The sequence below is a fragment of the Hippoglossus stenolepis genome, chromosome 5 (genome assembly GCF_022539355.2).
Source record: "Hippoglossus stenolepis isolate QCI-W04-F060 chromosome 5, HSTE1.2, whole genome shotgun sequence".
Taxonomy (NCBI): domain Eukaryota; kingdom Metazoa; phylum Chordata; class Actinopteri; order Pleuronectiformes; family Pleuronectidae; genus Hippoglossus; species Hippoglossus stenolepis.
In genome coordinates, this window is record NC_061487.1 from 3,669,080 (window position 1) to 3,696,221 (window position 27,142).

Below are 27,142 nucleotides of genomic sequence, written 5' to 3' on the forward strand. Positions count from 1 at the left end.
TTCCGGTGTCAACAGAAGCTGCCACTGATCCGTAAAAGCGGCTGCATTTGATGCCACACTGTTTAAAGGCAGCTGCCGTTATTGTCACACTGTGTGGGGGCAGCTGTCACTGCCGCCACACTGTCTGAGAGCAACTAAAGCTGTTTGTGATTTATTCAATGAGATATAGACTGGTTCGTGAAAGTGTATTAGCTCTCAGGGGGTTGGACTCCAAATGAATCAAGACAAGCTCCACATCTATCAGATCCATATGCATGACCTTGGTGTCTATGGATAGATAGGAACTCGAAGGCTGTGTTCCCAGTGTCAGTTACAGTGTGACTGATACTGTGCCAGAGTAAACTGTTATAAACCAAAGGAAAAATGTACATTTTTTAAACTTGCCTTAAATTCTACATAAGATGGTGAATAACTCCATGATAGCAATGATGCACAGAGATGCCACTGCTCATGTAGACATGCATTGACTACAACTGTAGCAAAGTAGAAGGAAATACCACAAAGACACAAAGTTTTTAGTAACACTCTCCGTTTATATGTATTCTCTCTAGGCTGAATACATGTATTCAGTGTTTTGTGTTACAAGACAGCAAAGAGAGACTCACAACATTTTACTTTCCAATTGCATATAAACCATTTACAGTTGTATTTACTATCAGAAGTTGACTTTGGCCCAAATGTTTTCCTTATGACGGGATCTCATAGACATTCTCCAAGGACTCTTAGTTAAATACACTAACACCCATAAGAACATTTAAAATAAACTTATTGTTACTCCTTCAACTTTAATATATTTTTTATGAGTTATTAACTTTTTGGTTGAAACGCATCAGTGCATATACTAGACAAAGGACAAACAAAGCTGTACACAACAAACAGCTACTGACCTACTACTTTATTTATTTATTCGGGAATTCGGCCGTATTAAAATAGATCACATACGAGCACAGAAAGCAGAAAAGAATAAAACAGATGTGAAGGGTTGACACCATAACTGTACGCAGCGTCTCGACCAGCCATGCCTCGGGAACAATAACAAGTAAGTAAACGTTCCCAAACTGGTCCGAATCTCCCTGAATAAGTCACAAACAGCGGTGGTTGGTCTCAGACAGTGTGGCACAGCAGAGACAGATGCCTCCGAAAGAAGGTGGGAGCTGCCGCGGCAGGTGCCCTGATGCAGCCTGGCAGCAGCGGGACTTCAAGCTTCAGTTCAATGACACAAAACAAAGGCAAAGCATTAACAGCATTTCAGCAGAATCGGTACAAATATGACAAAGAAACCAGCCAAATAAACGAGACTGTTTCACAATACAAGTGGAGAAACACAGATCAATTCCTCTTGGTGCTCAGAACAGTAACACGGGGATAAACATCTGGGAATAAGTCGCAAACAGCGGTGGTTACCCCCTAACAGCTGTTGGCAACTGACAGCTGCCTCAAATTGCGGCAACTGCCTTTACAGATCAGTGGCAGGTTCTGTTGCCACCGGAAGTGCCCCTACGAGCTGCCGCTGCCACGATTTGAGCTCGCTGTCTCTCCCTCCACGGAGTGACGCTTTGGCTGCTGCTAGGTTACAGCTGACAACAGTGGGCTAAAGAAGCGGTAGCTAAGGAAAATAAACCTCGTAAAAAGCAAAGCGTGCACTCGCACAGGGAACGCTCACCGTAAAGACCTGTGGACGTGACATTAGTCGCTATAAAGCCCCACGTTAAACTTGGTATTGGTCGTACACTCGCTTGGATTTCTAAACAGCACCCAGACTTTTGACCCCAACATTTCCCATGCGCGGTCACCCCTGCCCCGGAAGTGGTTGCGATGCAGCGTCTGCGCTAGCTTGCACAAAGTTGAATTCCGCTAGATGAATTGTGTTCTCGTGTGCGTGAAACCATTCCAAGTGCTTGTGAAATCACCCCTGCCTGCTCTGCTTAAGACACGGTGAGTGGGGGGGGATTCGAGAAAGACTTGAAAAAATACACCCATCTTCTTCATGCGGCTGAGATCAAGCTAGTTAGCCGTAGCTGCTAAATTAGCTTTACCGTTAGCTAGCGCTGTGTTGCAGCAGCCACTGGAGGAAACAGAACATGCTAAGAGTCTCCTCGTCATGCCACGATTCAGTGATCGACTAGTAGCACTGTGGATGTTATTCGTTCAACCAACGCCTCTAGTCAGGAAACTACTTAAACCCTTTAATATGCGTTAGCAATGGTTTGTGGTTGTCATCTAGAGAAACCATCCATTGCTTTTGCTGCCACTGTCACTGTACTAAACCGCTTGCTAGACTATTTGACTTTTCAGCATGTATCCCGACATTTGTTTGACCTTTTGCCTTGTTTGCCTGCAATCTTATATATCAACATTTCCCCGACTTGAGTCATCCACAAACCAAAGAGTATATCAGGATAGCAAATTATAAATTCGCTCTGAGAGAGGGGTTAACTGTGGCATCAGGGATTTTAAGTCACCATAACATAGATGGAGGAAGCGAGTTCAGAGAAGCAATGGGGGATTTGGGAAAGTGTATAATAATGCTGCACAGGTCATTTGAAGACTTGCATTGTTAGTAGGATTGACCTGTTTTCAAAGTATAAATCCAAATTCATCATGACAAGATGTCTTTACTTCTTTTTCCTGGACAGTGATCAATGACGGCTTTGGTCAGCCATGGCTGCCGTGTCATGGAAGGAGATGTTACTTTTGACTGGACTGGTGGTGGGATGTTACTGGAACAGTCTGGCGTGCGGCTTTGCGTTTGATGATGTCTCTGCAATCCTCGACAACAAGGACCTTCGGCCGTCAACGCCTGTCCGCAACCTTTTCCTCAATGATTTCTGGGGGACGCCCATGGCTGAGGTAAAGGATGGTTCAGCACACACCACTGTCCTTTAATAGTTAAGGCCTACTTTTAGTTAACAGTTAAAAAAAAACATTTTCGGTAAAAGCTCAAGTGATGTTTCTCTGGAATTTTTGTTAAGGATGAGGATTGGTTTATTTCCAGTATGATTTATGTCAATTAAATGTACAGTATATTTGTCCATTGAAACCTTAAGGTTTTCAGTTACAACCTCCTTAAATTAACTTGACCTTTGAGGTTAATTTGAAGAATAAATCAAAAGCTTATCCAAACATTCGTTAGCTTTTATTATCTCTCTTGTTTGTCAACTTGTTTGCATATGTTAGCATAAATATGTGTCCCACTACAGGAGAGGAGCCATAAATCCTATCGACCCCTCACCGTATTCACCTTCCGGCTGAACTACCTCTTCAGTGAGCTGAGCGCAGCTTCATACCATCTGCTCAATGTGGTTTTACACGCTGTGGTGTGTGTGCTTTTCCTGCGAGTGACCCGATTGTTCTTGGACAGGACTTTCAGCTTGGTGGCGGCTCTGCTGTTTGCTGTGCATCCCATTCATACCGAAGCTGTAAGTGTACTTTGAAAATATAATGTCTGTTATGGCAAAAAAACAACCTTTGCATTAAAAACATTGTCAAGACAAAAATGATTAACAGAAATCACAGTGACTGTTGCTGTGTTAAATCACTGACGTAGCTTGTAAATTAGAAGATTCTTTTCTGCTAAAATGTCCACTGAAATGGTCTCATTAGTCCTCAACAGTCGCAGACTGCACATCGGGAGCACAGGGACATTTTCCGGTGGCCCGATAGTCTTTTTCGCCTTGAACTGGTAACTTGACCAGCAGTAATATAGCAATCAGGAATGAGGTGACGGACATTTCAAATCCACTTATCTGGCAACCGAGGTAATGACGTATCTCGTTAATGCACACAGTAGCCAAATGATTTAAAAGCTCCGCTATCTTAAATAGTTGTAGCAGCCGTGCACCCGCTTCTGAGTATTATAACAAGTTGCCAGCAGAAGAAAAGGAAAGGTGGAGAAGAGAGGGAGAGAATTAAGAAGATAAAAGCTCTTGCCTCAGATGCAGCTAAATACTGCAAAATAAGCGATATGTTTGCCAGAAAGGGACCAGGTCAGTCAAGTGACACTCACACTGGTACAGGACTGGGATCAAACCAGCCTCCACTCCGAAACACAGGCTCAATATAGCCCCCAAGCCCCCCACTCATTTCACAGTGCGCATTGTTTTTAAGCATTAAGTTAAGAGCGTGTTTTTAATTTCAAAATAAAAGCGACCTTCCTGTAAATGGGATGTCACATTTGTTCAGTTTGTGAATGCATGAGTGAATTAATGAGGTAACATATTAATATATTAAAACACACAAATTAATTGAAGTGACTGAAGTAATGCTAAATAATAAAAGTTATGGTAAAAAAGTATGACTGCGTATGAAACTATTTCAGAGAAAATTTAAAGAACCAATGATTTCTCATTTAAAGACTGAAACTTTATAATGAAGAAAAACTTCAAGCAACAAAATAACAGACTGTCACTGTTTCCTCTGTTTCCACAGACTAATTTCATGTCCTTATGACAGTTCACCACCTCAGAGTCTCACTCTGACCATATCAGGACAAACTGATTAAGTAAAAGTCTTTGGAAATATCATAATTCACTGTTTTGGTTGTGGCAGAAAGGGAGATTCTATGGCATTTGACAATAATGAAGTGGGTTAGCCTACAAAATTTGAGGTCTGGCGCTTTGCATGAAAAGGGTGGCCTGGAAAAGAGTCAAATTCCTGGCCTGAATTATTCTCCCAGTCCGCCCCTGGTCCTCAATGTGATGTATTCCATTAAAGTAATCTGTGAGAGATCAATTTGAAATGGAGTGAGGAATGAGAATCAAGCTTGTGATGTTTGTTGGACTTTTTCGTTACACTAACAAGTGTGGCTTGGTGTCACCACTAAAAGTTACTGTTTTCTTGTCAAAAGCTTTTTTATTCAAGTGTCCTCATTCAATTGGATCTTCATAAGATGTCTTCAGTTTTAGCTAGAAGACACTGCTCATTTATATTCAGCTTCAAGTGAGGCCCCTGTCTAAACTGAAATCCTTTCATCAAGTGATGTCCCACCACACTGGAAAGATTAGGATTGTTGGAGAAATGTTCGGGCTGGGACATAATATCTACACTGCAGGCAACAAACATCCATCTACGACTGTATAACTGAATATTATCACTCACCATGCACTGAAATGCGACAATTCTTAAATATATTGTACAGAATTGAAGAGCCAATGCATCAGGTTCGAAAACAGTGGTGCTCCTGTTAAGATGCTAAACAAACATAGGTATGAAGCCTGAAATGTACAGTGGAAAAGAGAAAACATGCATTCACTGAACAGGGGAGGAAGATATCACTTGTACGACATTGCAGATGGGCAGGTGGCTGTATTTTTGTCCAAATGAAGCTGGATGCATGCTTTATCTTCAGTATCAGCACTAAATATGTCCTACCTAATCAACAACTAATTTCTATTGTTTTTATATGATTGTCAAAAATAATATAACGGTGAAAAAGAGGTAAATCAACTGTCCACATGAACATTGTTAGATTCTGCCCCTTGTTGCCTGCTTGGGTGCTTTGAGCATACCTGATACAAGCCACCAATTCTGCATTGGGGAATGTGTTGATGTACTTGCTATGAATTCACTTATAGAGAGAGTAAGAGAACCACAGTTAAAGCAGTCAACATTTTAATTAACTTCTCTTTCTACATCAGTGGTTATTAGGCCTCCTTATCAGACGATGAAAGTTGCTTTGAGCTGCATTTGATTCCTTAAATATTATTTATTTTAAAAAACTTTAGATAGAGATTCTTATTCAAATCAGAATTGACTTTTTTACAGCTGTTGTATCATGGATTGTTATCAAGATCATGCAGTTGTTGGAACTTGAACAGAAACCAAAATCCTTTTCCTTATTGTTGATCATTTGATGTTAATCTCAGTCTCTTCTATAAAGGGCCTGTCTGAATAGCCTCTTCCCCAATTAGGACTTGTAATTCATCCTATTCAGCATAGCTGAACTGATGACCAGGCTGGACCTGGCCAGGGCAGAAAAACAAAGAAAACATTCTGCTTCTTGGGGTGGAGTGCTACTGTTACACAGCATGCACCACTGCGCCAATCTTCCTCATGGCGTTCTGTAGTCTATGAGTCCCCGAGACTTCTTAAATGGAAACAATTTGCCTCACAAATGAGCCCTTAGAGTTAGTCCAGCAAGTGTCCTTTATGTTATCGCTGTCTGGAATCTTTCTCTGAACGGATCATTTGTTTTTGAGTTATGCTCCAAGCACTGAAGGTTCCTTCATGATAAGTTCGTACAAAGGGTCTCTGTGTGTCCCCATGGGTCCCTCTGTGTGTTTTTATGGTTATCTGTCTTTTTGAATGGAAACTTCAGTCTTTTTTAGTATCTCCAAGTACCTTCACATACAATTATTTAGTGTACTCCACCACGGTGTCTTAATGCTATAAAATCGCATGATGGGAAGCACTAACTGAAAGCAGCAAACCATTGGCTGTGCAGTCGGACAGAAAATGGGATTGTTACTCTGAGGAAATCAGCCAAATTGAGCTAACTGCATTCAGCTTTCATATCACTGTGCTGAATTAGTTTTGAAAGACTGTCAAAACAATTTTAAGGCTGTCTGTTGGCAGATGTTGTACTGAATGTTCCTCAGATTTCATCCTTAGCTTCCTTGGCACTGTTGAGAACTGGTATTAACAAGTAATCTGATCACATATGGACAGCAAGTACAGATGTGAATGTACCCAAGATGCAATTTAGATCCTGTCACTAGGATCACATTCAGAGGTTGTCATGTGGCCTCATTCATATAGCTGTGTTAATACAAATGTGTCCTGGGCCACACACGAAGGAGTGCTTACTCAGCTGACTTCAGTCCTCTGACCCCAATGAACCCAATGAAGCCAAGATATTGTTTCACTTGTATGTGTTTCACATACGTTGATTGTATTTGTGACCACCACTTGTCGATCTTCTATTTTTAAAACCTGTCGATTTTCTACTTTTAAAATCTTATTTCATTGTAGAGCTGAAAACAACATCATTGATTCACTTCTCTCTCTCTCTCTCTCTCTCCCCCCCCCCAGTCATGTGACCTACACCAATGTCTTACAGCGGTCACTGTAATGAACTACAACACCGAATGTATGATGGGGGCATATAGTAACTGTTTCTCAGTATCCGTCCTTGTATCAAAATGGCCCCTGCATAAGAATTAGCCCACTTTATCAAGTGGGCTAATGTAGCATTTTGGTTGCTCAGTAACATTTAAGTATAGGTTACAGAAATTTCTGTTTTTGCAGCTGTCTTTAATGGGCAGTCAGTGACTTATTTCCTTACAATGCATTTGCCTTGTTAATTTTAGATATAAATACCTTTTTCTAGGAAGTTCTAACCCATGTTTCATACTTGGGGTGCTATTTAGTGATAAATACTAGGAATAACAGCCTGCTCTATTATAAAGTGCTTTGTAGCTCCATTTTTGGGACCTTATAAATGATTGTGAGAATGTTGTTTCTTCCACACGAGGGCAGTCATCATTTACACAAATGACAGACAAAGCTGTCAGAGAGCCTACTTTAATGGATGTATATGTGCATGTGATCCGCTTAGATGATTGACCTCAATCAACCTGTATTCACAGCTGGATTCTATATATTGGTTTACTCAAGGTGTATCTGGAATTTTCTATTTTAGGAACATATTTTATCAGTGACATTTTCCTAAAGTTTAAGTTAAGTAAATTAAGGGCTGACATACTGACTGCTTTCTCTTTTTATTATCAGGTCACAGGTGTGGTTGGCAGAGCTGAACTTCTCTCTTCAATCTTCCTCCTGGCTGCTTTCCTTGCCTACACAAAATCAACAGGTGCAGACCACTCCATTGGTAAGTCTAATACTGCTCACCAGTCACTCATTTATCTATGTCCTATCTACAAGACATACATGGTTCATGTAAGTTTTTTTTTCTTCTGCCCTTCAGTGAAAACATTTTGAGGCAGAAAAGCAAATCCAACATTCCAACATGTGACTGTAGGACATGAGTCTTCCTCATTCTTTAAAAAGCAAAAGCAAAAAAAAAAAAAAATACTACAGTCAAATGTTTGTGTGAATGAGGATGTTTGTGGCAACAGGCGTGGTTTGGAGAGGATTAAACATCCGGCTCAGAGGACAATTTCTCAGGGCTGAAGGCCCATTCAGTGTTCATTTTGAATTTGTTTATATTAGGTAGGGGTTGTTTATACTTACAGAGATTAATTAAAGAATATGTTTGACCTACTTGTCTACTACTACTACTACTACTACTACTACTCAGTGTTTTAAATTATTATGCAGTTGTACCTGAATTCCCGTGAATACCATTTTTTGACTTTGAAGTAACAAACTTACAAGCAAATATTTGTGACAAAAAAAATAATCTTACTTTGTTTGATAATCTCACTTTGTTTAATACACTTTTTCAGTTACAAGACGGGGCACTGATTTGATTTTCCAAACTCAATTGAATTTGGAAGTTTTTCCAGACACTTAACTTTTTTTACATCTTCCTGGCATTGTTGTATTTCTAAGCCTGTCTCCCCTTACAAACAATGAGATGACTAAACTGTTATGGTTTATTTGTATTTATATGCGCTGTTAAGTAGATCACCTGCCAAGTGTGTGTTAGCACTGTTCCTCATATACCTGAAACCTCTTTAAGCTGTATACAAATGAAAATGCTTGTTGTTATCGGTTGTCTGTAATTTATGTATATTGTCCTTTTTTTCAGTTTGGGCACCCATCGCTTTGACAGTTGTTTTAGTGGCTGCAGCAACACTGTGTAAAGAGCAGGGAATCACTGTCGTTGGCATCTGCTGTGTCCATGAAGTGTTTGTTGCACAAGGGGTAAGGCTCCTTAATCTCGGTTACTCCTCGTTCCTGTTGGTCACACTCTCCACATGGTTCTAGCACATATCGTTAGCATACAGTTAGTTCAAGATTCAGTGTGTAAGATTTAGGTGAAAGGGATCTATTGGCTTTGAATATAAAATAATCCTGCTGATGTTTTCACTAGTGTAATCATCAAATTGTACAAATTGTTGTTTTCTTCACCCTAGAATGGGCCTTTGTATTTACATATTCCTCTCTACGGAGGCCGCTATGTTTTTTACAGTGTCTAAACTGGACAAACTAAACACCTTGATTTTTTTATGACAACTGAAGGCTGCGGTTCTCTTTCATATTGGGAAGGGGAGGGTGAGGTGAGGGGTACTCAGCTGCAACATGCAACTTCACTACTAGATGTCACTAAATTCTACACACTGAACCTTTAAATTATGCCCAACCCTAGTTGTGTGTGTGTGTGTGTGTGTGTGTGTGTGTGTGTGTGTGTGTGTGTGTGTGTGTGTGTGTGTGTGTGTGTGTGTGTGTGTGTGTGTGTGTGTGTGTGTGTGTGTGTGTGTGTGTGTGTGTGTGTGCGTGTGCGCGCGCGCGCATATGTATATTATATATGTAAATATGAGTGTTAAGGCTGCACGACATTAGGAAAACATGCAATATGCGATAACGTTGCAATGGCGATATGACTTGCGATAAATAAACAAATGCTCAAGTATATGGAGTTAAAGTCTTTCTGCTTTGGGTTTGCTTCTAACATAGACCCCCTACAGTGCAGACACTATTCAAACAACATGGTATTATTGAAAAAATTCCACCTGGCCGTGGACGCTAGGACCACGGACAGCTCCACAGCCCTAGCGAGAGGGCGCACACCCAGGGAGCCATGCACAGCTCAACTAAGTTCAGTTATCTGTGTTATGGACGTTTTCTGGAAGCTGGTGAAAGGAGAACTCAGGCAGCAGCTGATGTCTTATGCAGAAGAATTTAATGTAGACTTGATGCCTAAAGGAGACCAGAAGGTGGAACAATATACAAAGCAAAATTAACAAATGTCACCCACAAGTCTGAAGATGTTTCCCACAGCATCCCCATATATCGTCCTCTACTTGCGCCACCCGTTCCAACAGCACATCCATGAATGGCTAGAATTGCTGTCACTCTCTATGTTACATGTAGGTGTTTGCATCCTATTGGATAGTTAAGCCTAAAGTATGCATTCCTAGATCACATTGTCCTTATGTCTTGCCACTGGTGAAATTTAGTGAGTGGAAGTTGGTGCCTCTCTGTCTGGCACATCTAAATTAGATATGAAAGTCCCTAAACGTAGACACTACAATGTACTGTTGGTTGGTCCTTTATCTATAATCTGAACTTGGGTTCTGCTTAGAGAGAGAAGGGAGTATCTGTGGAATAAGAGAAGGCACTCTTCTCTTAATGGTGTACAGATATAATATACACTATATACATAATATATAGTGGCATATACAGTAATGTGTGAGGATGGTCAAAAATCCCTCAACAATCTGAATATCTTTAATTTATTATGTAGGGCAGCAGGGCTCCATCAGATTGGCCAAATATATTGACATGCAGAGTGTGGATGCATGGCACATTGAACACCATTTAGCAGTTCAAGCTGTCTTTAGCGATCCATATATCGCGCATGTTGATATCCCGATGGTGGTAAATTTTAGATATATTGTGCAGCCCTAACATGTATGGATGTATATAAACACACACACAGACATTAATAGACAGACATTCATATTTAACATATTTTTGGGATTAATTGTTCCTTAATCGCATGGCAGGTTGGATTTTAAAGTATAAAAGACGACTGCACACACACTGTTGAATTGACTTTTCCTTCTTGCTTTTATCCTAAATGCTACTCTTAGTTTTCCCTGCCCATGCTGTTGGACACACTGCGGCAAGTTGTGCAGGGTAAAGATGGTTTTCCCTACTCTCTCCTGCAAACTCTGCTGAAGCTCATTGTCCTCGTCATCAGCACCCTGCTGCTTGTCATCATCAGGGTCCAAATCATCCAGTCACAGCTTCCTGTCTTCACCAGGTAGGCAGCATTTTCTCATCATAGGCAACAAGTTGTTGCTGTAATTGCAAATTTCTGTCTTATGATATGTAAAGCGTCCTGGTTTGTTATTGACTTTATAGAACAATATCAGGCTATGATCTTAAAAATACACTGAAAGTGAGCTATTTCACATATTATAACGCTGAACTTTGTGATGTGATTATTTTTAGGATGAATTGTTTACCTCATTGTCAAATCCTCTAGCTCTTCAGCTGCTGCAGTTTTCTGGACAAAGTGAAACATTTGTAGATGCTAGGCAGTGGAATACAGTCAAAGTCATGGTTCTGAATGTAAATGGATGGCAGGATTATAAACAGACATTACACACTTATTTGCGATTATGTAATAGTTTACATAATGTCTATGTTTATTTGATTAAAGTAGAAAATCTTCCCATGGCTTCTGACTTCCTGCAGCTGATGGATGTGACTAACAGACCTTTTGTAGTGCAGAGAGCTCCGCATGAATACACACATTGTACATTTGCATTGTAGCTGATTTTAGTCAGTGACTTGATATCCAGAGCTTACAACAAGCAGTTGTGTGGACTTCCAAAGCAAATGCCACAACAACCCGACAAGCACATTAAAAAAAATATTCCCTGTAATCCACAGTAAAGTAAGCTACCATGTTTTTTTCAAAGAGTCACCATTAAGGACTGTCCGTCTTTTGCTCGTGGACCGTTCCTCGTATGGGCCTCATACTTGGCATGGGTATTGTTAAAGGGATAATTCACCCAAAAATTCAACTTCACTCATTATCTTCTCACCACTATGGCCGATAGAGGGCTGGGTGAAGGGTTTGAGTCCACAAAACACTTCTGGAGTCTCAGAAGTTAACTTTGTGGCAGCCGAATCCGATACTAAAGGGACAAAAGCAGAAAATCACTGTCCATCTTTCTCTCAATTCAGTTTGTCTTTATAAGCAGCAACAATCACAAATGAATATGAAATAAAAACATGCTGTCTCTGTTTGTATGGAGGCAGAGCTGTAAAAGGTAATACAAAAAATGCTTAGTATTTATATGAAGTACGTGACCAGTTAGAAGACTATGCCAGTGGCCAAATGGTAACAGTTTTATTGGACTAAATATTTATTGCACATAAACTATGAAAACTATGAAATTGTCTGTACAGGATGCCACACAGATGCAAACTAGTGATTTTTCTTTGAGAAGATAACATTCCAGACAATTAGCCACAATTCACTAATCCCCTCCCTGTAATCCTAAAGCTGTCTCCAGATTGTCTCAGAGAAATTCTTTGCTCAAACCAAAACACGAACACATAATACGACAATCATCTTTCCAGTTGTGATTCATTTCCAAAGCGGTGGTCCTGTAAAATAATTTGGGACTGCCAATTGTGCCAGAGCAGTTCGGATACATATAGGTGCTGGAGGTGCCTATCTTGAACACCAAAGAGAGAGAGATCATGAGAAAAGGAAGTCGGGATCTCACCTATCAGCTGTATAGACTTAACATGTTCACTGTGACTGGAGGATAAACAGAAACGCAGTCTTAATACACATTTTAGATTATATGTTTTCGTTGCCAGAGTCTTCAACAGATGGGATATATATATATTTTTTGTGTGATTATAGTTGCTTTTATTTATTTATTTATTTATACGACCTGGTTAGTTGGTTGTCCATCTGAAATTGGTACAGGTAAAACATTACATCATTTCTATTGATACTTGCCATGGACAAAATCAAGGTCAAAAGAGGATGAATCCAAATGTTTGAGCTGACCCCAGATGCACTTATATCCCGAAGCAAACTGTCATAACAATAGATCATTTATGTATTTAAGTGTACTGACCTTTTGCTTTACCAAAATGAAAACAAAATGCATTGATCTTGCAAAACAATGAGATTTCATCTCTTAACTGGTGTTCTTGGGATTATGGTTGTTATGATGAGTTTTGTGGGCTAACTGATGACAATGGCAGTGTGCGGGTATCCTGTACCAGATTAAATGTGAAAAATGTAAACAGTAAGATGCATTATTCAGATGCACTGAACGGAAACAGCAATAAATACTGCATGTCACGCAACTCAATAGTGGTGTGGTGAGACTGTCCCCACTTTCAAAAAAAACAATTTCAACAAGAAAATCTTGTTGTAAAACGGAATACAAAACCACATATTTTGGATTAATGTTGTTTTAAACCAGATGCAACCAGCAAAATGTTCAAACACTAACGTTTTGTGCAAGCATTTGAAAATGCACCATCCTGCCAAGCACACTATGCTGTGTGCAAGAGTATCAGCTCGGGCATTATCATTGGACAAGCCCTTATTTACCATCCCCATATCCTTGGTGGTTTTGCCAAAACTAGAAGGGTAGCGCGTTGGCTGTGTCTTGATATCTTACAAAAGATAAGATGTCTTTTCAAGTTGGGGAAAAGATTCCTTTCAAGGGTGTTCAAAACTGTCATACTAGATCTCTAAAATAAGCTAGAAGGGTGCATACCTCTGCCAAGGTTTTTCCCTTTTAATTATCCAAAATTAAGTGACTCTCCATATTCTAATTTGTCCTGCCACACAATGAACCAAAACATTCTTTACACTTCTCATAATAATCTTTCATAATAGGAAGAAATCTCTGAATTGGTGTTTTGCTCCGTTGCTGCATTGAATAGCTGTATGCAGTGCTATTTGCCATCTGCTCACTCACGCTATCATCCTGACACTCTCAGGATGCAGTTGAGTGAGTACCCCGAACTGGCATGCATTGCAGTTCTCTCTCTCTCTCTCTCACGCAAGAACTTATCATTCACTCTTTAGTTTGTGTACCTGTCATTTGGAAACTGTTGCGCGTCAGAGCGCATACACATGCACCCTGACCACCGCAATAGATTGAATGGGTTCCGTGGGAAACGCTGCAGAAATATAACCTCCTTGGTGGAGAAAATAAAGATGTTGCTTTATTTTAGTGGCATTTTTCAAAATCATTATTGTCTTCTATAGTCTTACCCTTTTTCCTCACCAATATAATGCCAGTATTCCATAATGCACATTTTTTAGTCTCCTGCTCTACCCAGCGTTAATGGTAGGATTAATTTTTTTCTTCTGTTTCCTCTTGCAGATTTGATAACCCAGCGGCAGTCAGCCCCACTCCTACTAGACAACTGACTTTCAACTACCTACTTCCTGTCAATGCATGGCTTCTGCTGAATCCCTCAGAGCTTTGCTGCGACTGGACCATGGGCACCATCCCTCTGGTGGAGTCACTTCTAGATCTCCGCAACCTGGCCACACTGGTCTTCTACACTTTTCTTGGCCTGTTGGCCTATTACAGCCTGCGCAACAGACACAGCTCTGCCAAGACTGTCATCATGGTGAGAGGAAGACTTCGGTGCATTTTGATATTACATATGCGGCTACAATTTACATATGGTTAAAGGTTGGAAGTTAGACTGCTGCATTGGTTAGTATGTTATGGTCCAGATGCTGACTGAGCTGCTTTTGTAGAATCTGTAGGATATAGACAATATTTTAAAGAAAAGTCCACGTGCAGAGTAAAAGAGACACATTGACTGGACTGCATCGGCTCTCCGCTTTTTAATTTATCAGCATTCATAAAAACGTGATAGAAGAAAGTCCGACTAAAAGCTGTACTGTGAATGGAAGGCGAAGTCCGTGGATATCCAGTGTCCACACCGGAATCAAAGGAGCCTCCTGTATTTGTCATTAGATATTACGTCTTGGACTTTAACTTTGTAGCTCCCCTTTTCTTTAACTTACAGACATGGGTATATTCACTCCAAACTACTCAGATTGGGCTGAACAGTTTCACTGGATATAAATAGCTTGAATGTGTAAGGGGGAAAAAATGGCTTTTATTAAAGCCATCAAATAAAGTAGTTTCTCGTGTTGACCACCCACAGTCCCACTTCAACAGAAATGGCAGATAATGATGCTTTATTTAAATAAATTGGGTATTTGAACAGCCAATGCAAAAATTACCATAGCTTGTACATTCTTCACATAATTATCGATATTAGCTTTATCAAAAAATCGAATAAATTACTTTTAAATCAAGCAAACTAAGTAAAGAAAATGACACACATTAGGGTTATAACTACCAGCACAAATGAACAGAGATAAAGCATAAGGAATAAATGAGTGGTGACTGCTCATTGTGTCACGCAGAAACAAATTAGCTTCTGTTGTGCAACAGGGTCGTGTACATAAAGGTCAGTAAACTTCCAAGCAGTATTGCTTTTAGCTTCGGATTCAGAAAAGGGCACCACAAATCACCACAAACTTAACTCAATTATGACATATGTAGTGTTTACTCTGGTTTGCTAAGAGCATTGTGGAATATATTGCATAAGATCCTACTGCATCAACCTACTTGGCATCATTGCAAGTCCACCATCTGTCTGAAATTGTTTTGGATAAGAGTTTTTTTTACTAGGGGACCTTCTAGGGAGTGCCTTTTAATACCTTCAATATGGTGGCTGCTTGCAGTGCACTAGGCCACACATCATCAACAACGAAGAGTGGCTAGGGCTTTGGCCATATCTAGCAACTGCTAGAATCCACTGTCATAAAATGATAAAGACACAGTAAAAACACACAACATCACATGAAAGCAAGTCTATAAAAATGGGTTTTAAGAAGTGATTTAAAAGAAGTCACTGACTCTGCCAGCCTTATCTCCTCAGGTAGGCTGTTCCAAAGCCGAGGGCCCCTGATGGCGAAAGCACGGTCGCCTTTAGTTTTCAACCTCAGAACAGTAAGCAGGGCTCCACCTGAGGATCTAAGGCTGCGTGCAGGCACATAAGGGGTCAATCATGTTGTGATGTAGCTTGAGGCCAGACCCTGGTGTGCTTTAAAAGTGATCTCTCAATCCTAAATTGGACAGGGAGCCAATGGAGAGAAGCAAGGATCGGGGTGATGTGATGTAGCCTTTTAAGACCAGTCCGAAGCTGATAATAATCATGATACAAAATGTTCACCCATTTCATCTCTACCTGGGGACCAACATTGACTTGGGTGATGGCTCCACTACTCTTAGAGATGTATTGAATGAAATAGTAGTAGTGGATAGTAGTAAAACAGAAAATGGAAATAAAGTACATACACAAATATTATATTTGTGTGTATATATATATATATATATATATATACACACACACACACAATTCAGTTACAATTTTATATTCTAAATGTTTTGTACACTTGTTTAAGTCAAATCTTTGTTTGTTTAATAGTGGATAACATGGACTGAAGTAATATTTTTATTGTCTTTCACTTAGGCCCTGTCTTTGATCGTCCTTCCTTTTATTCCTGCATCCAACCTCTTCTTCCCTGTGGGTTTCGTTGTGGCAGAGAGGGTACTTTATGTGCCCAGTATGGGCTTCTGTGTTCTCGTTGCACATGGGTTCAAGATTGTCTCGCATAAAGGGTGAGTACTCGTCCAAAATTATGATTCCTTTTAATTCCTTATGACGGTAAAATGAGCAAACAACTAAAATTTGTCTGTTGTGCAAACACTTAAAACTCACTTGCCTCAGGGAAACATGAAAACTATATCTGTTGTAAACATGTTTTTTCACTAAGCAGTTGTTACTACAATGTTAATGTTGCCCTTTATTTTCTAAAATGAGGTGCAGACATTATTGCATACAAACAAAGTAAAAGCTATTGATATAAAGTCCACGGTTCACCCTTACTGCTCATGCTCTGAAATAATGCATTTGAAAAACGTTCCTTCACATTTTCCTTTGCAGTCACTTGAAGATGTCCTGGTTGATGATTGGAGTGCTTTTAACTACACATGCAGTGAAAACCTTCAACAGGAATTGGGACTGGGAGTCAGAATATACTCTGTTCACCTCTGCCCTTAAGGTAAGATGGAAAGAATTTTGGCAGCATTGCCAGTGTCAGGTGGCCCACCTTACCGGTTTAGCCTGGCCACTATCCAAAGTTAGAATGTCTTTAATTACCTTATGAAATACAGTCTTACAAAAGACTAGTCTTTTCTATACAATAACGATTTGTCAGTTTTTTTTTTTATAACAAGCCATACTTATAATTCATTATGTTCCTTAAACGGTCTGTCACTTCAGGTCAACAAGAACAATGCCAAGTTGTGGAACAATGTTGGCCATGCTCTAGAGAACCAAAATAATTATGCAAAGGCTTTGCAGTTTTTTCTCCAGGCCACTCGTGTCCAGCCAGGTAAGAAACGTAAATCAGGTATTTATAAATCCTCTCACTGTTTTGCCATTTGGGTAACACACATAGTCAAATCCAATCCACTACTTACCTCTGCCAAGGAGTTTGTGGTTTCATCAACGTTCTCTTGTCTGTTTGTCAGTTAGCAGGATTACGCAAAAGCTAATCCTGCTAAGAAAGTTGTGAGGTATGTTGTTAGTCTTGGCAGAGGGATACAGCTTTCTACTTTCTCTTTAGGGAAGAGATTATTATGAGATTTCACATGATTTCCTGCAGAGGAGCCCCCCCAAGCTCTTTGAGGCACGAGGCCAGATGAGTCTGTGGCTGAACGTGCTCCTGAGCTGCCTCAGTTCAGCACAGAGGGGTTGTCCATGATGGCTTTTAGTTTTCTTCTCATCCTCATCTCAAAATTGCTTGCATAATGTCTTTTAAAGTGACTCTGATAGTTTTCACCGTCTATACCTTCTAGATGAAGTACAGAAATGATCAAAATTGTATCTTTATAACTAAATTTTTTACAGTAGAATTAGACTGCAGCCCTGCAGACTGCCTTTAGTCAGAGTGAGAAGCTACATCTTAAGTGAGGCAATCTCACCTGGCAGGTAGCTCATCGAAGTCCTGACTTTCCCCATGTGTCTGAGGTTGCGAGTTCAAACCCCAGGTGATGTACAATAGCTCTGAAATTGCCTGGCCCCGACCTATCGCTGCTTATAGCGGCTATAATGATGCTTGTTACAATGCAGTTCCTCTCTGACGTTGATGGCTTATTTTGCCCATGTTGTGCCATGTATCATGTACAAAACATGGTGTGGATGTGTTAACGAGTTTGTAAAACTTAATTTTGATTAGAGGGAATTTTAAATATGTATTACATATTATGGACAGTTACAGGCAACCTCCCTGCGTCTTTATTTTTCCTGATACATTATTTGTCAGGAAGTCTGTCATCAGCTGAGACAGGAACACTTTCGTAATTTGATTAACGATGTGAACACAACCCAATGAGGATTTCCTGCTGTACTTTTCACGAAGCCTCATTTCGACTTGTCCTGACTGACCCCTTTCAACACCACACTTTTCTTACTGCTTCCCTGAAAGATTATTCTGCTTCTAAATGCACCTTTTTGGTTTGTTTCTCAGTATTTATGCTTGTCAATAGTTGGGTTATTTGTGGAATGTTAATGCAAAGTACAGAGGGAGAAACGTGTCAAAATCCAGTGTAAATAGACAGTAACCGGCTAGGTTAAAATCTCTTTTAAAATCTCATACTATGTACAATGTTTTTGCAGATGACATTGGTGCTCACATGAATGTTGGAAGAACCTACAAGAACTTGAACAAGTCCAGAGAGGCAGAAGATGCCTACTTGGTGGCCAAATCCCTCATGCCACAGGTATGTCATCATGTTCAATCAGGCAAAGCGACAACTCTTAGTTATTTTCTTGCTTCCTTCTGTGCACCTGTCCTCACTTGTCTTCACTTTTTGTTTTGTTTGTGGGTGTAGGTATATGTCTGTCATAATCAGTCTTGGCCACTAACTTGAATCAGGTCAACTGGCACATGCCACAGCACTTTATGCAATTTATTATACACCTCTGGGTGCAGCTCCCACTTCACTTCCCTTCTATTTATCTTTGTACAATCTTTAATATTAACATCTGGCTCCCATCACCACCGAGACTCCATTTAGAAAAACAGTGGTCATAGTCATGGCGGTTAAAGTTACAAAGCACATTAACATTGTCATCATGTTTCTTTCCTTTAAATCCTCTCTAGTTCTCAGACTACAGTGAGACTAATGAATTCTCTCTCCACTCATCAGGTTATTCCTGGTAAGAAGTATGCGACTCGCGTGGCTCCTAACCATCTGAACGTTTACATAAACCTGGCCAATCTGATTCGGGCCAACGAATCGCGCCTAGAAGAGGCCGACCAGCTCTACCGACAAGCGATCAGCATGAGACCAGACTTCAAACAAGCATACATTAGCAGGCAAGATTCCCAACTTTGTACCCATCCCATGATATAACAGCCTTTGTTGTGTCTATACATGTACACACAATTACAATAACCACCATTATTTCAGCTTTCCAATTTGGAGGGAATACGTTATAAAATGTCAAATGATTAGTTCAAAACCCTGGAAATGGCACATACTTGAATTTCAATTCAGTGCGCTCCTCCAACAGAACCTTCTGTAATGATCCCATCCCTTCTACATTAACAGTCATTGACAAGCAGTTGTTCCTTGTAACTAGATCTCATCTTTTGTTTACCCTTTCTACTCTGAAATACATTCTGTAATGTTTCTAGATTCTCACTTGTTTGCATAATGTTCATTCACTAAGTAATTAGACCTCTTCACATTTTATATATTTTGTTATGATGCAGTCTTTTGAAATCATTTAAATTTATTCTCGCATCAACTATAAATGCTGAATATTCCATAATGATTAAGCAAAAACAATTATAAATTTGGATATTTGTAAAAAAAGAAATAAGGAGAAACGGAAATATCACATAGATTTAAGTTTTCAGACCCTTTGCTGTGATGACTGATATTTATGCAAATTCTTTCAATCTTATGGACGTTTCTACGCTTTGATTGGAGTCCACTGTTAGTAAATTCAAGGTTTCACAGCTGACCGAGGGAAAACCTAATCCATTGCATCAGACTAGTCTCTCAGTGGACAGGTTTTACAGTACATCATCCCATCGTGTAAAATAATTGTCAATCTGTGACTTCTGTGATTTGTGTGACTTGATTTCTTGAATTTGGCTTTGACTCAGAGGGGAGCTCCTTCTGAAGATGAACAAGCTCACAGAGGCCCGGGACGCCTACCTCCGAGCCTTGGAGCTTGATCGTGCCAATGCTGATCTGTGGTACAACCTGGCTATCGTCAATATTGAAATGAAGGACCCATCAGAGGCCCTGAAGAACTTCAACCACGCCCTGGAGCTCAACCCACGCCACAAGCTGGCACTCTTCAACTCGGCACTTCTCATGCAGGAGTCAGGTGAGTGAGGTCTGAGTGAATAGTTTAACTCAAATCCAGTCTCCAGCTCGAGTACAATTAGTAATCCTAATGGAAAGTATTCTTTGCTCTCCTTTAAAGTCTTGTAATGTGAACTGTTGCTAACAAAAGGAAATAACGTAATATTCACCTTCAGGGTGTAGCCAGGTTCTCAGGCATTGCCCTTTGTGCTCCTATGAACCCTACGTGCACTGGGGCAATAGCCAAGTTTCTGTCAGGGAAGACTTCAATGATTTGTAAAAACAACTAAAGAGGTGAGTCATTTAGGTGGACGTTTTTCAGATGCTCGTTTACCATCACTCTCACCTCGGGACAACTCTGAGACCAGTCATTCTTTGATATGATGTCATCTCAGGTGTAAAGGTTTGCCTTAGAGTAGCAAACACTTGATTTATTTCACCCACTAAAAAGAGAGACACGCTGATTGATAACAAGTTCTTTCATTATTCCTCAAGATGTTCTGTGTTTATCACTAATGCATCTCGCTTCCTCCATCAGATTTTATCTTTCAAACAAGGAAGTATCACATTCTTTAAATGATTCGCCCCACTCACAGTTTTAAAAACACACAGTTTTTGTGTTCGTTTTTCCTCAAGTCCTGAAATGACTTGAGCGTGGTTGCCAAATGAAACGCAGCATTGTGTGAATGAAGAAAACATGTAGAACATCACACTTATAGTTCATATGATTCAATGTTTTTTCTACATTTTCATTGCATTCTTCAGTAGCTCTGCTTTGTGTAGGCCATTTTTAATACTCAGCTATCTCTCAGATGACAAATCAGATGACAAATACAGTTCAACAAAGGGTCACTTGTAAGCTGCAGCAATACACACACTTCCTACAGCGAAGCTCTAATGGACGACCGTACGAATGCTTTGCAGACTCTTTTCAAATAATTATTCAGCTGGATTCTTCGTCACCCAATTCTTATAATCTTTTCTGGTATTCTAGTGGGCTGTGGTGTATGATGATTTTATCCTCATCCCTACTTCATCCCTTCTTCCACTAATCTATGTGTTCACCTTTTTTATAATCCCACAAATTGCCTGTAGCTATTATGGAGGTGTACTGCTAAACAGAATCAGGTTCTGAACAAGAGGCAGATTTGCATGTCAGTTTTTCCCTCTTCAATGTAATGGGGGAGGCATCATCCGACCATGTGCTTCGAGATCATGCTTTGGCCTTACTTTGACCTGAACTGTAACATATACCCAAACCCTGGCGTTAATTATATTCCAACATGTAGATTAATATCAGTGGTCGAGAGGGAATAGGCCTGTCCAAAAATTAAGTGACATGACATTTATTCCTAACAATAACCATAACCCAGACATTAGTTATCTGTAGACAGTGTAGATGGATATCAGTAGTGGATTGGGGATAGAGCTGTTTTACAGGTGAAGGCCTTTTTACGACCTTCTGGCAAGAAGCCTGCACAAGCTGAGTAAAATGAATGGTGCCAAGTTGTCGTTGTAGCATAAGTCAGCTGCTTTATACAAAGTCCACAAACAGTGTTATCTTCCTGAATTACTTCCAGGCTTTGCCAGGCTTTGGTATCATGACTGCCCCCTCAGGGCGGCTTTGCTCAAACGTTTCCTCCATTTTCCTTTTATAGCTTTATAGGTCGGGACAAGTTTTAGAGCATCCTGCTGGATCGACGATTAAAAGCAGTTGTATTGACTGTAAACTGTACATATGAATTTTCCCTCCATGTTCAAAAATGTTCATATAATACATGATGGCCCTAGTAGTGATTATAAAGATAAATGTCTCATTATTCTGTGTGTCTGCTTTCTTTGACAGGTGAGCCAAAGTTCTGGCCTGAGGCTAACCGTCGATTCCTCACGTATGTGGAGGAGGAGCCTGAAGACGCCAACGGCTACTTCAACCTTGGTATGCTAGCAATGGATGCCAATGAAAATGCAGCAGCTGAAAGGTGGATGCGCAAAGCCATCGGTTTGCAGGCCGGCTTCCGCAGTGCCCTGTTTAACCTGGCGTTGCTTTACTCTCAGTCCAAACGCGAGATTAATGCACTGCCTGTGCTGGACGAACTCCTGCGCCACCACCCGGAGCACATCAAGGGTCTAATTCTGAAGGGCGACATCCTCATGAACCACAAGAAGGACACAAATGGAGCCAAAGCCTGCTTTGAGCGCATTTTACACATGGACCCCACCAATGTTCAAGGCAAGCACAATTTGTGCGTGGTTTACTTCGAGGAGCGTAACCTGCCACGGGCCGAGCGCTGCCTGGAAGAAACACTGGCCCTGGCCCCAAACGAGGAGTATGTGCGTCGTCACTTGAGCATTGTGCGCAGTAAAATGGCTGCCATGAGCTCAGCCGGGCATCCGCTTACTTCAGCAGAGGGAGCCACTGTGACAGCCAAGGAGGAAGAGCTGAGCAAAGTTGAGGAAGTGATTGAGGAGGTTGCTGAGGGTGGGGAGGAAGGGAGGGGTGTCGATGCTGTTGGAAATGTGGCTGGGGATGAGAAGAATGTGCGGAAATCCTCTGTAGAAAGCCTCGGCGGAGTGGGCGTGGATAAATCAGAGTCTTTGGACAATAGCCAGTCTGACAAGCGGACTAAGGGTAAGTCCACAAAAGAGATTACAGATATAGAGAAAAAAAGAGCAGCTGCCTTGAAGAGACTAGAGGAGATTGAGCGCATATTAAGTGGTGATTGACATTTTTGTTTATAGCTGGACTACTTTTATAGAGCTCTTTACGCATTCTTAATCAATTGCCATTTTATTTGATTTAATCATGCAGGGCCGCTCAGCATGATCTTGTTGTTCTAACACTGATTGTGTAAAGAAGGGAAATGGTTATCTGCACATGAAACTAATAATAATAAGCACAAGGCCAATTTGGGATAATCTATTTAAAGCTTAAGGCATACGTAGATGCCAGTTTGTGTGTGTGTGTGTGTGTGTGCGCTTGATATGAATGTGATCTCGCATATCATAGGTCTCCAGCAGTTATACGTATATATATATATATATTTTTTTTTTCAAACGTGTAGTCATTGTTTATCACTGGATTTTTCTTTTCTATTTGTTCACTAAGATGTGACTCACTCCTGTGTTATTGTCTTTAAAAACAGAATGATTGTATCATGGACAATTAAAGGAAATGATGTGTTCCCCAGATTTCCTCAAGGCAGGATGATATCTGCAGAGTGTGTGCCTCTAAATAACCCAAACCACACTGAGAACAAAATAACCCGTCGCACCACATAAACTCTAGGCTCACGATCCATTTCAATGTCTGCAAATATTTATTGATCTTTCCTGCCGCTTCCTGTCGACTACATCATCAGCCTGTACGCTCACAGCTGCCCTCACTTCAAAATGTCATTGTGATCCCATCTAAAGACTATTATTTCATTCCCTTTGTCACATTACCTAATTGCATCTCCACGTCCGGCTGCCATCCTTTAGACACTGCAGCCTTATTGTGCTTGTTTCCCAGAGAATGTTTTCTTTTTCTCAGTAAACTGCCCCACACAAAAGTCTTTGACCTGGGAAACGCCCATTTTGTGTGACCGTCAACAATGATGTACTCTCATCCTCAGAGTCAGGCTTCATCATGTGTTCTTCATTTTCCTCCCACTTCACAGGAGGAATTTTTACAGCACATTTGTAGAAAACAGATCTCCTCCTTCATCCTGCTCCACAGCAGCAATGAGGTTTTATCGTTCTGGTACTAAAATATAATTTGGATTTTCCACATTTTCATAAATACTCAGCGTCTCTCTGTAGTCACTTCCAAAAGCTTTGTCCAAGTAAACAAATTAAAACTTGAAATAAACTCAGAACTTCACATGTCCTTCCTGTTCGCGCTGGCTTCTCTCCTCTGTCACGACAACTCTGTGTTCCGATTGAAAGAACAATTTTTGTTATTGCACACGTGTGTAGCATAGCCAAGGGCAGCCCTGATGGTCATGAACTTAACACGAGCAGACCTGTGACTAGCTGTGAGGCAGGTCCGCTGGGTTTAGCTCATCACACCCATTACAAAGCAAAGTGAGTATGACTGTGTCTTTCTTGTGAGCTGCTGTGAACTTCTTCACAGCTCTCATGATTTTCCAGTTTTCGCTTCCCAGTGCAATAATTAGTTTTCAGCTCAATGGTTATGCTCAGTGCAATTTTTCGAAGTGGCGTTGAGGAAAGAACACTAATTACCGTCACTTAGGAGCACTGTGGTGGTACTAAGGAGCCTTGCTATGTATTGACCGTTTTAAGCCCTGAAATTCTATGTACATATATTTACAGTGTTCTTTTCATCCAGTGTTATTTATTCCTTTTTATATGCACTGCAAATGCTGTAGCTGATTTTGTTCACCGATGACAGTATGCTTTGAATCCATGGTGCATTGTTTTGTCACCACTCATTTTTCATATTTACTGTAGTACATGTCATAGATGTTTGGAATATTAAATCAGACAGTCTGGCCCAAAAAGTAGGTACAGCTTTGAACGAGGAAGCGTTTGGTTTGCAACATATTCTTTTTCACTTAATTTTGCTGTGTGAATGATTTTTTTGTACGATTTAAGATTTTGGTTTTTTATGCAATAACCCTTGGTGGTGGGGGTCTCGGTTATTAAATAAAGTGAGGTGACAACTCATCACTTTTGTCCTATTGTGTCGTTTGGCAATATGTATGCAGTCGTGGCCTTCCTGTTGGTAACTGCATATATATCATGTAATGTGGATCATATTGTACCAGTCATATCGTGCCATCCTTCTGCAGCATGTCAAGCCCAGCACCAATCTAATTTCCCATCCCAAATTGAGTTCCAAATTGAAATCCAATGTACCAAAAGTATGCTAACGTTTGTCTCTCTGACCAATTCAATTTAGGATGTAATGTACTTTATAAATACACGCAGCATCTTATACAACGACATACATCAAAATGATTTCCGGCACTAGTAGTGTGGTACTGCTTTGGGATATGGAGCTTGACATGAGTCAGCCCAGCTAAATGAAAAGAAAAAAATGATAGAAACATTTTCTCACACATGGTATCTAACTATGCAGGTGATACAATGAAGGTGAACATATTGTGGTGCTTGCAACAGGGACAAATTAAGAAATGAACAGCAATGTCTGAAGAACCGGTATCTAAATCACTGGATAATACAGCTTTTATACAGTAGGGTCTATTTTGTCCGTAGAAAGTAGTTTCTATGAAAAAAGTTGATAAAATTAAATCAAACAAACAAAAAATTCTCATGACAACAATTTGTTCTGCGATGAAATAAAATAAAACAGACCAGTTATGTCCATTGACTTTATTAAAGATGGACGACATGTCTTCACTTTCTCATTTGTCTAATATACTGGATACGGGTGCCGCCACCTTTGCAATTTTTCAATTTTTGCCTAAAACCTTCTGTGAGCACCTTCATCATCACCACTACCATCGGACATCAGACGCCTTGCCAAAAAGAAGCAACTATCGCATTTAAGAGGTAAATAAGGATTTGTTTAGGGTAAGTGCTTAAATAAAGTGCTTTCCATCAATAAAAATATAAAAGTACAAAATTACAATGACAAACGGGCACTTTCTAGAATACTACATACTATTGTATGTAGTATTCTAGAAATCTGTTATGTGTGATACTTTTCTTTTGTGTTTAAAGCATCACAGATGACCTGCCATTCACACCCACCGTCTTGACATGGATGCTAAAACCTCAAACTATCTGCATGGACTGGATACCAACCGAGGCAAGTTAGACCCGTTTCAGACCCTTTACATTTATACCATACAAGGATCACGTAAACAAATTTACGAGCAGAAAATTCAATAACAAAACACTTGCAGATGTATATTCTATAAACATCAGCGTCTCTGCTTTCCTGTTTCCTGTCTATTGCCATGGATTAATGTAGTTTGCAGTATACAGGGGAAGCTCATGTGTTGGGACAAAGAAGAATGAAAAGCATCAATACATATGATGCATACCCTGAGCAAGTGCTGCATATACCTGAATCAGGTAATGCTAACTTTTATAATGCCATTTCATAATGACATGATCACAGCATATGAGAAATGATTGGTGAATATAAATAAAGCTGTAGATTGAATCTCTAATGTTATTGTTTGCATAATTTAATGCATTAATACACTATATGAAGTCATTTTCAGACTTCACAGTGGTGTCTACAGTCCTACAGGATGCAGAGCTTATCATTTGGTCCAAATCATTTGGAGATATCCTCTCAAGTAATATTCATATCAAGTTTGCTGAAGTCCATGCGCTGTCCATGCGCTCTTCAGTTATATTGTACAAACACACAGAGAGAGACAAGGTAAAAAAACAACATTGAAAAATATGTAGCAGACTATCTAAACACAGAAAACATTTACTTTTGAACATTATGGGAAAAGTGCGAACATGTCTTTGATCTAAGCTAGAGCCTGTTCTTTCAGGCATGACTGGAGCAGAGTGCAACTGTCAAACTATTAGTCACAATGTGCTTTTTGTGCAATGTGATGTGCTGTTGGCTTAAGGCCTTTGCTGCAGGGCTTTTTCTGTCACACATACCTGCTGTTCAGCTATTATCTGAGGCCCTCATGTCAGAAAATGGTACGGTATATTAAGTTTCATTTGGATTTCAGGCGCATGTCATTCAGGGTAGAATCTGCTCCAGTGAGCACTTTGTCAGCACCTAAGAGATCATTTTTTTTGTACACTTGTTTACATTAAAATGTGTTACAGCCATAAAAAAGAGACTGAAAAACTAAATGTAACTGGAAGTGCACTCAGTATAGTGCATACCTCCCCCAAGGCCCAGCAATCCCCTTATAAAACCACATTTAAATTCACTAGATCCGGATTTAGATTTGGATTTGCACCAAATCGCGCACACCCCTAAACACGCCAGATTCTTTTCATTACGATCCATGACTTATTCTCTGACAAATCAACGAAAAATGGATAGTGCCAATTTACGGATAACCAGGGGAAGGAGAATGATCAGTCTACCTTTC

The 27,142-nt window shown here is 40.2% G+C and overlaps 1 protein-coding gene across 2 annotated transcripts; it reads left to right on the forward strand.

The window, feature by feature from the left end:
* Nucleotides 1-1,775: 1,775 nt before the first annotated feature.
* On the forward strand, nt 1,776-24,767 carry tmtc3 (transmembrane O-mannosyltransferase targeting cadherins 3). 2 transcript variants are annotated; one of them, XM_035156690.2, is made up of 14 exons: nt 1,776-1,935; nt 2,637-2,850; nt 3,201-3,419; nt 7,729-7,828; nt 8,711-8,826; nt 10,719-10,891; nt 14,004-14,256; nt 16,183-16,331; nt 16,657-16,774; nt 16,996-17,107; nt 18,394-18,497; nt 18,927-19,096; nt 19,895-20,121; nt 21,946-24,767. In XM_035156690.2, the coding sequence occupies exons 2-14, from the start codon at nt 2,662-2,664 to the stop codon at nt 22,821-22,823; spliced, it is 2,808 nt and encodes a 935-aa protein (XP_035012581.1). In that variant the 5' UTR covers nt 1,776-1,935; nt 2,637-2,661; the 3' UTR covers nt 22,824-24,767. The 2 variants fall into 2 exon arrangements, with proteins under 2 accessions (XP_035012581.1, XP_035012582.1); XM_035156691.2 differs by lacking the exon at nt 1,776-1,935 and adding an exon at nt 2,052-2,164.
* The last annotated feature ends 2,375 nt before the right edge of the window (nt 24,768-27,142 follow it).